The sequence below is a fragment of the Taurulus bubalis genome, assembly GCF_910589615.1.
Source record: "Taurulus bubalis genome assembly, chromosome: 11".
Classification (NCBI taxonomy): Eukaryota; Metazoa; Chordata; class Actinopteri; order Perciformes; family Cottidae; genus Taurulus; species Taurulus bubalis.
Window position 1 is genome coordinate 14,109,624 of NC_136599.1, and position 11,878 is coordinate 14,121,501.

Consider the following 11,878-nt stretch of genomic DNA (forward strand, 5'->3'; position numbering starts at 1 on the left):
TCCTACTTGCGAGCAGCCCTGTAAAGTTACTTTTACCACGTGACCCAATGGCCCAATAGCAGAGTGAGAGGTAGTTCCCGGATAAGGAACCAGAGGTATTTTGCATACCTACAGTCGCCATTGTGGGTACAAATCTCTCTCTCTCTCTCTCTCTCTCTCTCTCTCTCTCTCTCTCTCTCTCCCTTTCTCCCCCCCCCCCCCCCCCCCCCCCTCCCCCTTCCCCTCCCCCTCTCTCTGGTTGTGTTACCGAGGCAATTGATCTTGGGCACAAAACTAGTAGCTAGTTGCTGACCAAGGAAAAAATAAAACAGGCAAAATCCTCTAGTCTCAATTATTCAATGGGACAATAGGTGATTCACCAAGGAAAAGAAACGACAATAGCAAACCAATCATTTTGTTAGCTATACACGCCTTATATAAAGGTTATCTGCTAATTAATGAAGGCACAGTCTTTACCAACGAGCTGTACAAGGGATTACAGTCCATTAATACACTTAAGAATTGGAGCTTTATCAGTTATAAGATGATATTGCTGAAAGCAATTCAGCACAAATATTGAATATTGTTGTGAATCTAAATGTCAGAGAAGACTGGAATGGTCAAATGCTCTGGAGGTGTGGTTGATTTTTGAAAGTATAGGCCTGATCATTTATAATGTTAGAGAAAGGTGGACAGCCTGCTTAAACAAAAGCCTTCATTCAATGATGAGATATTTGTCTATTTTAAAAATATATATCCCTTTTCTTCCCCAGACTATATTCATTAAAAAAACTTTTGATTGGAAATTGGAGGATAACATCCCAACCAGGTCTGATTGAATCTGTCATGAAGAAGCTGCTTTAGAAATCTGCTAGAACCAAGGTGTAGGCTGCTTTACACTGAAGCAAATAGGATGATAAGAATGAAGAAAGTCAACGGGTAAAGCATGTGTAAAGTAAAAAACGGCAACACATGCCGTTAACTTTTGATAATAACCTCTAATTCTGAAATATACAACAACCATTTTAATAAACATATCTGATATGTACATTAAAAACAGAGAAAAGTCATAATATAGAGACCAGACAGCAGCAGCCAACAGACCAAACAACCTCAAAATTGTGACATCTGTGAAGCCACAGACCAGCCACACAACCAGCATGATGTCACAGATGACCAACAGCGTCATGGTGTAACAGACCAGAGTCTCCGAAAATGATGGTCTGCTGACTTTACTGCAGAGCAGTCCTATTGTGTCACAGAGAAGTTCAATCTGGTCAAGCATGTTGGGGCAGTTATGCAGGGCCTGCTAAGAAATGCATTCACACAATAAATGCAACTGAATTCATCAAAATATGTAATACTACTGAGGCTTTTTGCAAATGCTGCTCTTGACTGTATGTCCATCTCTTCATGACTGAACACTATTGAGAAGTCATTGTCTTGTACTTGTAAGAAACTGTGTGACCTCTGATAAGGCCTTAAATAAAACCATGTGACCCCAATATAAGTCAGCTGAATCTCTACAACCCATATTTCATGAAAAAAAAATGCTGAGGAAGATTTTGAATAATGCAGCATTGCTTTATTTACAATCTATAAACATACATGTTTAAAATACACATATGCATGTGTTATTCCGTTAAACTATAGTTCAACTCATTGCCAAAACAATAGCAACACTGGGATAATATGTCAGTCTCGCTGACTCCAAATGTTACATGCTATTCTTGAATGAAGCGCTGACTATCAGCCACATTACTGGAGGTCTGCTGTTATATTGTAAACTGATCCTGCTGGCTGTGTAAACGTGTCATGTGCTGTGTGCTTCATTCTTATCTCAGAGTCAGCTGTGGTCAAAGAGAGACAGAGTTAACTCCCTAATAGCTCAACAGCAACCAGACTGTATACATATTGGTAGGATAGCCTGCTATGGAGTCATACAGACACAATGACAAGAAGGAAAACTACATATAATAATAATAACAATAATAATAATAATAATGACAATACTAACAATAAATGTCAGAGACTCCCACTTGGAAAAACATTAAGCCAGAACAAAAGTAGCACACAAGTCAATCTATGGGTCAAAAGCAACACATTGCAAGGTAACTGATGAATCTATTTTAACAGCAATAATTACATAATGTGGTTGAAAGCAAGACGTGAAATGGCATTTCTGGCTGTCCTGTTTGTACAGAATGCGCACGACATTTCTATTACCCCTTGCGAGAATGTTAGAGGCGTTTTATAGAGCAATAAAAGCCGTAAATCAGTCACTTTTAAACGACCCCTGGTTCCTAACGTGTTTTACAGGGGCTGACACAGTAGTAGTCGCACACTGTCTGCACGCAGGCTCTGCTCTCTGTGGCCTACCTACACAATCTACGGCTGTCTGGACTATGAATACACTTTGTGACAATGTTATTGCATTGCTACTGCCTGGATGTAGGCTGTGTATATCACTGATGCTTGTATATTCAATAGCATTGAGAGAAGAAGAAAAAAAGCCAGAGAGACGTGAAGAAGAGCAGCAGAGCAGAAGCAGGAGAATCCATTGGCTGCGTGGTATTTCAGTTGCCCATGTATTCCTGTAGAGACGTATTTGCGACTGTTTGCATTTCACACAAATTCGGTTCTACAGGGTACATATAGACAACTAATGTGCTTTAGGTGAGACAGTGCAGAAGGGATCTCTCAGCCAGACCCACGTGCAAGCAGGTTGGCACGTCTGGAGAAGTACACAGTATTTGTCACAACGAATATTCAGGATGCAATAGAGTAGACATACTGCACAAAGCGAGGCGCTGTTTATCACAAATACAAATCAATTCTGCTCTGCTCCTAAAGAACATTTGACTTGAACATATTTGCTCCAATAAACTGAAATTCGCGTTTATAAATATATAAATACGCCTTCGCACGCACACACACACACACACATGCGCGTCGTGTGCAAAGGACAAGAGGGTCTCTCTTCTATATATTCAACCTCCGCCTTTGAGGTAGCTGCTATATGAATATTCAGTCACAAACACCGCGGATACAAAGGGACGGCGTGACAGCACAGATGAAAAATAAGTTTCTATTGTTCCCAACCATTTCTTCTTCTCGCTATTACCATACTGACCGCTCGGTAACCTTTCTTCCTGCCACTCTGGAAGCTAATGAGAAAAGCCTCGGATGAAAAATGAAATATCAGACACGTGACCTGTTTCGGGGTTATTAAAAACAGCAAACATGCTCAGATTGTGAATCGATGGAATTGACTACAGTGGGAAAGCACAAGGGACTTCAATACTGTCAAAAAAGCATTTCAATCTACATATTTCCCCGCCTGCACAATGTGTATCAATATCAAATATTTATTTAGTATTTATTTTTATTGGAGAACAAAGCATCCCGAGCAAACAAACAGTGGACTAAAGAGAGAATAGTCACAACACAATCTAACTCCCGTTCCTTTGGCTTTGTCATACTAATCTAAATACAAGCAGTGTGTTGTGTGGAGGAGCTGCACACACACTGCTGCTCCCCTCTCGCCGCATGCGCTCTGGCGGGCGCATTTTAATATTAGTTAGACAGCCTGACCTGCGTTTCACCCCTCGCGTTTGACTGGTTCCAATAGTTCACTGCCAAGGATTATTGATAGAGGGACAGCAATGAATTCCTTCTCCCCACAAATGGCTTTCAGATCGTGCACCTAGTTCAATAACTAGTTATAATGTAGAAGTACAAAAAAATGAGGCCCTCGGGCGGACTAATTTGATGTTTCATTTGTTCATTTGAGAAAGTGTAACCCCCTCCTCTGCTGCAAAATAACAACCGTACAAGCGTGTTCACACATGTACATATGTAAACAAAATAAATCTGCGCGCAACTATGTGGAGGGTGTGGTTGTGACCGTGCTTGACATGTTTTTTTAATTTGGTGGCCCAGCAGCACCTGACCTGGATGCAGACAGTGCAGTAATATTCCGCTCCCTGATGAAAATGGTTACGATGCGCTTTTAATCAAACCCTTAACCTAATAGCCTTTACACGTTTACCCTCCCCAGGTGTAATAGCGTTAAGCTGGATCGTCCAGTTAAAATACAAAGTTTTAATGAAGTGCAGACAGACTGGAGACTAGTTGGCTATGAATACCCTCTAACAGCAACAGCCAGGGGAGCAGAGGTGGTTTCAGATACTAGATGCCCCACAGAAACCATTGGTTGGTTTGCAGTCCATTATGGTAATGCTGTGGTTCACACGGCAGCGTGGAAGCCATGCTCACCTGTGCAACAAGAGAGCAGCTTTATACGGCTATTAACTCGACCCAAGTAGTTTGCAGGAGGACAGTGATACGAGTTTATTTTGTTGAAGTCATGTTTGGAATTGAAAAATTAAAATAGAAGTAAAAACAGTGAGATGGTTTAACCGCAGAACACCAGTTCGTTAAGAGTACAGGCACCAGTGCCCGTGATGTCAGTGCAGTCAGCTGTTTGCTATACAGCCAAATAACAAGCTCCACAAAGTGTCACATCTCTTGACTAAAGCCAGGTGGAAAGGCGTGGGGCGATGGATAACACTTACTGATAGATCCACGGTCCCACTCATTTTGACCCGGTGAACCGTCTGGAAAGAAAAGAGACAACGAAAATTAGATCCAGAACAGTTTTTATTGTAGTTAATAAGGTGACAGTTTGCATCTAAACTGATCACTTTAAATTCTTGACGAAGAAGCAAAAATTATATTTTAATAACAGATATACTAGATTAACAAATTGACCACGTCAATGACCAAGTCATATTATCAGGCAAATGAATGAATGCATTGTGTGTAACATATATTTTGTTTTCTACCCATTTAAAATTCACAATATCATACAAATACTAATAAATACAATATATTTTACAAATGAGCGAGACCATACACACAAATATCTAAAAGCCTCATGTTTGATTTCAGCCAAAACATTTTTCCTATAAGTTTCCTCCAGTAAATCTTTGTGCTCAAACAGAGAAAAGAGCCGTTTTGATATGTTACGTTATTATTTCATCTTAATGATACTTCAGTTTGCCCCTCTGCGTCTGATCTCCTCTGTTATCTCCTAATGGAAGGGAGGCTGCCCTAGAAAGCGTTGACACGTGCGGGCTCCTGTAACTGGGGCCGAGGACAGAGAAATTTAGGACGGGTCATTCCCAGACAGTAAAACTAAATTTGCACGCATTATGATATTTCCTTGAGCAAATGTGCTATGAATAGAAATCCCTGCACATCAGCGCGGCTGAATTATGGTGAAGAGTCCAGTAAAATAATCACAACGTTGTCTTCACGTTGTAAATACATTCTGGCTGTGTTCGTAAACCACGCAATGGGACTTTATGGTTCTTATTTGGTCTCAGACAAAGGGAAGTCTGTGTTCACCCGGAAATGACCTCGGTGGATTGAATGATGACAGTGTCAGTTCCACAGGTCAAAGAAAGGAATACAACCGCACAGAACATGGCAGAGAAAACGGATGTTTAGACTGTTCCACTTTTACCGAGTGATATCAGAATGTTTTAAGCTGGAGTGACTTTGATATCAAAAACATATTCAAACTTCCTCTCAAGATGCAATGACAAATAATATAATTATTTCGATGATTTTAAGGGCCGTGCATCCTCTAAAAAGATGCTTTATCGCATCTCAAAATAGTTTTTAAGGTATTGGAGATGAGAACATGTTTTATTTTGTCGGATAACAACTTTTTACTTTGGATTCTTTTTCATTTTAATTAGAGAGTTTATATTGATAATTTTCTCCCTCTGATAACAGTAAACATGACAAAACAACTACTCAAAAACAGCACGAGATCAAATAAAATCAAAGGATATAAAGAGCACTAAGCCATGCCCTTACTGGACACATTGCCCCCACAGCGTGTCACCACACAGGAGCGTGTTACACAGTGCCCCCTATTGGAAGTGTATAATTGATCATCCATTGAAAAACATAAATACTAAAAAGGTTATTCTGGCGGTGAAAACAGTACAGCTAAAAGTGTGTGTTATCAATATATGAATGTTTACATATTCTATGACATTTGAACGTGATTCCTTAAACCCTTATGAGGATATTCATCCATTTCTATCATATCTAATTCCTATTGCTCTGTTGCTGCATCTTTCACATCCCTGCTGCACCTTGCTCTGTCAGCTGAGCTGCACTCACCCCAAAATAGAGTTAATATCAAAATGAGCCATTTGTAATTCCACACATTGATTAGAAAATACCAATATTTCTAGACTACTTTCTAAGACATATGGGCAATTAAGTGATGTGCCCTATAGAGCAACAGAAAAGTATCGAGCTAATAAGAACGCATCGCCTCATCAGTCTCCAAATTGATCAAGTCAGTAAAATGTTGCCCCTGCAGCGAGGACAAGTCTGTAAGGGAACGAGGGGAGAAAGAAACATTCCTCTAATGTGCAACAAAGGTGCGTTTTTTTAAAACATGCAACAGCTATAGTTGCAGCTCACAGCCACACTGTTTTCCACAGGCTTTGAGTCTGGACACGCCATAATTACACTGCAAAGTGCCTTTGAATCAAACCTGTCTGTTGGCCCAGACGTGACCCTAAAACAACAGGAGCTCACGAGGACAAACACTAACCTCATGTCAAGGTGACGCAGCGAGATGAAGCATTTTAATAAGGAGGTTTTGTATTTTATAGCTTTTATGGTGCAGTAATTCAAAATAAAAGACAACATTTTAGCATCACACAGAACAAAAGTCACATTATATTTACAGCACTTTTTTTTCAGTTATACAATATGCACCTCTGAATCCAACTATGAGTCCTGACTAAGAATTCAACAATACAAAAAATACATACATGTAAAAGAGAGAGTCAGTGTATGTTTGAGAGGAGTAAGAGGGAGACGGTGGAAGGTGAAGCTAACGCCAGAGGATTTTGATAGTTCATGGCTGAGTTTTATTTGTTTTTCTAATATTTGTTCTGATCCTTTTACTGACCGGATTAAGCAAAGCAAAGTGTTGAATCAAATATACTGCCACTGTCTATCAAATGTGTTGCGAAGCAAGGATATATAGATACATATTATGTTGTATTTTATCTCGTAAGATTAAAATCTGGTACAAATACAAATACTATTTATTCTGCGAAAAACAATCACTGCATGACAACCAAAAACATGAGCGGTATAATCCCGTTTCTGTCGGACTTGCTGATGCGTCACCAAATCCCCTTTAAAAAATATTTAAAAAAAACACATTTTCCCGATGACTCAAAACGAATTAATCTGTAATTATAAAACGCATATTAAGCATCAATTAATATCGATAATTTTGAAGTCCGTCAATTCAACACCCACGCATTCAAAGCCACGCTAATATAAAACAGAAACAATCTATTTGTTCCACGCATAAAACACGTTGCAGACACAGGCCTGCAAAGGCAAAGTTAAAAGCAACTTACTGCTGCAGCTCTCAGTCCTCCGCACCACCGACTACACAGTCCGGAGAAAGGTACTGCATCCTCACTGCCACAAAGCCCTTTCTTCCTCAGATAAGGGGAAACCAGCAGCTGCGATTCCGGACAGTTAAGATTATATATGATGTGTATATATCGAAGGTTTGTCAGCTCTTCCAGGCCATAAAACCCACTTAAATGACACCACGTGCTTCCTGCGCACCATTCACAGGCCCTGCTTGGGGCAATTGGCATATGTAACCTTGTAAACTTTAAAATACCCTAAAAGAAAGACATTCAAACAGGGATTCAATACATTGTCCACGTATATGTTAGGCCTATAGGAGCGCAGGGAAAGTGGACGCTGTGCTGACCGGTTCTCATAACCGTCAAGGAAGCTATTAGTTTGGGAGGTGAGTTGATTTTTATTTTATTTAATAGAGAAATTAGCTCATAACCTTGGGCTATGCTGTGTCATACTACTTCTACAAAAAGATGCTGCTGGATACAGACACCAAATGGCATTATTGTAACGTCCTCTATACAGCAGGTCGTGTTGTTTTGACTACAGTGCAGTGATAGCAGGATTAAAGAGCAGGGCGATATCATAAAGTCGCCATATGGCCTCGACACTGATGGCGCGTCAGTCTGCGGCCACAGGAAACCACCGTTTTGCATCCATGTTGTGATGAGGACGAGTGTTATCACAGACTTGTGTGTGCCTTCCTTCCCTGACAAAACAGGAAACGGGAGTCTGCCTGTAGCAGCGTGCTGGAAAAGGGGGCAATAAAGTTTTATGAGGGCCTTAAACTTCAGAGCGCGTTTGTCAGTCAATGAAATTGTGTGGATTCCGACCCATCCCCAAAACTACTGATCACTCGAATAAAACAAAAGAAATATTCATTTTTTTGTATAGCAACAATGTCTATATTATAATCAACGCAACACTGATATGAAGAAAACAAATAAAAAACAGAAATGTACCAAACAAAGGAAATTCCTTTCTGTTAATGATGAGACTTTATTGGTTACAATCGACAATTAGCCACCTATCACTTATTCTGGGCCTCGTGTAAACCATGGAATCTTAAGTTTACAGAAGGCGAGAGAAATGGCTTCATTGCACATCACAATATTATCACACACAGTCGCTGAATTATACATAACAATTTAGATGCACAATGATATGACCAACAGGGAAGATGCCTTCAGACTCACGGAGATATTAGCTCACTGAACAAATCACACATCCAACCACTGCGACATATTAGAGAGTAGATTTAAAAAGAAAAGGAAAAAAAGTGGGGAAAGTGTGTTTTCTACTGGTGGGAAACTATCTCACTGTAGCTTACAGGACAGCTTGTAAGCAGCCAGGAATATTTTTGTCTTTACTTAGATTTGTTGACGTAACATTTTTGATCACATGATGTTGAGACATGACTTGGAAATGGTGCAGGCTTTCACCCAGCCCACTACTTTTATCCTAATTAAAAAACATGATTAGTAGCATTGTGCAGCCTCTCAGTGCACTGCGGACCTTTTAATCCTATGCAACTTGGAGGGCCTCAACCTCTTGTCCCCTTCGTGCAGCAAAGTGAGGTTATCATCGCATGGGCTGCAAATTAATTTAGAAATGTAAACCGATTGATCAAAGTGAGTGATATTCAATACATTAGGTCCCAAACTGCAGCAAGTGACACATAATTGGTGATGAAGCACACAGCGCGGTGTCATGATGTCATTGCTCCTAGCAGTTCATCCGGAGGTCAGGCGGCACTCCAGCACTGTGCAGTGAGGTTGAAAACGTGCTGCATGCACCCGCTCTCATGGTGCTCTTTTTATTCCTTCACTTTGATCTTTGAGTCCTTCTTCCACTTCATTCGTCTGTTCTGGAACCAGATTTTGATCTGCCTCTCGTTTAGACACAGGGTGTGGGCGATCTCTACGCGCCTGCGGCGGCTCAGGTACCGGTTGAAGTGAAACTCTTTCTCCAGCTCCAGAGTCTGGTAGCGGGTGTAACTGGTCCTGGACCGCTTACCCTCCGATTCTGAAGTGGCATTAAAATCAGTTAGCTTTCAGCAGCATTGTAGAGGTGAATAAATATAATAGTATGCTAATAGTATTATTACATTTAGATAAAGACTGGTCATCCATAAAAATAAAAAAAAACACACATCTATTAATTTAAATCCCCTTCCACCCTCATTTGAAAGGTCAAATATCTTTGTATAACCCACGTTAACCTGCTCTTACATACTGTGGATTTGTGTAATAAAAATCATGTCAGGCTTATGAGGATGATTAATTAGAGCCAATAAATATGCTCATCTTAAAAGAAGGAGGGCCCTCTACATTGTTTCGCATTAAAACATATAAAATACACAAGACTATTATTTAAGAAACACGTCGTATTGTAATAAGTGCAACTGGATAACTAACAGTGTGTTGGCCTTCCTGTAAACACTGACCTCGGCCTAATACCGCTGCAGTGGAGTAGCGTGGGAGGGAAAACAGATGTGTAAAAGCTAAAGAAGTGGGATTAGAAAATGGAATCTGATGTTTCCCAGATATGTTTTCCGATTTACAGATTTACAGATTTACAGAGCGCTCATACGCAGGCGTGCTGAGCAACAGGCCTGTGCTGCTGCTGCTGCTGCTGCTGCTGCTGGACTTGAATATGTTAAGTCCCTGTGTGCTCCAAGATGTTTGCAAATGGAGGAACACAAAACAGAAGTAGCTTCTCTTTTTTTGTGGCAGCAAATGTGCTCACAGCATATCTGCAGGCTAAATAGTCAACCAGTGGTTTTAAGGCATGAGAAGAAGCACGCCTATTCACATCTTTTAGAGGTGAAAAGTTCACGATTGGGTCAGGGCATTGGTGTTTCCCAGAGTTCAATTTAAGGCTAAAGCTTCTCCCACACAGAGAGTCGGATAATGTAAAACATTAACTACGACTATAAAAGAAGCAAGGCAAAAACTAATACTTAGAGCTGAATTTGTGAATATTATTTCATACTTTTATCACAATTTTGTTCTCTTATCCAATTATACCACCATAAATCACCCCGCAGATCACCTCTTCACCGTAACAGAGCAGCTTTACGAGCAATGGATGCCTTTGTCATAAAATTTATGACCACGAGTTTTTATTATTTCCTGCGTTTGGCCTATAAAACTCAAGAGGGAAACTGGAACGGGCGAAAAGAAGAGTTGCAGCGTAAAGAGAGAATAAGGGAAAGCATCTAGTCGCACTTTAGAAAATAGGCAAACTTTACCGTGGCTCATGTGCAGTTTTGTCATCCATGGATAAATCTGTGGCGGCGGCTCACTGTCCTGACGCTGGCTCACATTTGTGTGTCGTTTCACCGTTTGCGTGTTCTCCGCGTTTCTCTCGCTCTCTTGGCTCTTGTTGCCGCCGGATTTGGCACTCCTCTCCGGGTCTCTCTCTGCCACCCGTCCCAGCAGCGCGCCGCCGCCGCCGCCGTAGTTCAGCCCGCTTGCGTTCACAGACGAGCTGCTGGAGACCATGGTTATCTGTGGTCCTGACGGGAGAGGAGTATCCGCACTGCCACGCAGACTAGTTTTCATCTCCTCCCGCTCCACAGAGGTCGTGGGGACGGGACACGTGAATATCCCGTTCACATTAACACCCTCATAGCGGCTGGACGCGCGCCCAGAAAGATCGAAACTAAACATGGTGTTAGCAGAAGTTGCCTCGCTTGTTTGCCTGAGATTGCAGCTGTCAACATAAGAGCTCATTTTGAACAATCAGCGAGACTTTCTTTTCAAACTAGAGAGGGCTGCGGGATGCTTGTGGCGGTTATTTCCTTGTTTTTGTTGATCATTGCTTTTCTTTGTAGCCGCTTTTGGAAAATTCAGAGCTGTCTGCAATAAAAAAATAATCCAGGATTTATAGGTGGAGTAGGCTTTGGTATCTTTTTTTTTTTTAATTCTTGATCCGACGTGCGCTGCCCAAATATGGGGTATTTGTATGGGATCACGTGCGCATGTTGGCCAGTCATAAATTGGCGTTGATACTCAATGGGGATATTGATGAATAGGAGAAACGTGTCCGGTAAACTTTGAGCTGTTGGTTGTTGAGGACCAGGCAGGGATGTTTAGCGCAAAAAGGGCAGGACAGTAAGACAAGAGCGTCATCTGGTGTCTGGTATGGGGCAAGACGGTCAGGACCGGCCAGAGCTCTCTGCCCCTCACACACCGAGAGTCCACCCACAGCCCCGTGTAATAAAACAATACTAACAATGATAACAATCATCATAATAATACTAATAAAGATAATCATAATAATAATAATAACAATTGACAGTGCTCACTCGGTTTAAATATATTTACACGTATGGACGTGAAAGTTGAACGCGCTGGAAATTGTGTTACAGAAATACAGCTGCGGTTATGTTATTGTTTAGCCGCATATC

General features: G+C 41.1%; 1 protein-coding gene across 1 annotated transcript; it reads right to left on the reverse strand.

The window, feature by feature from the left end:
- Positions 1–9,280: 9,280 nt before the first annotated feature.
- hoxc5a (homeobox C5a) lies at positions 9,281–11,201 on the reverse strand (the record flags this gene model as incomplete). Its single annotated transcript, XM_079225988.1, has 2 exons — positions 9,281–9,489; positions 10,718–11,201. 2 exons carry the CDS (start codon positions 11,199–11,201, stop codon positions 9,281–9,283), a joined length of 693 nt encoding a protein of 230 aa, XP_079082114.1.
- Between the last annotated feature and the right edge of the window lie 677 nt (positions 11,202–11,878).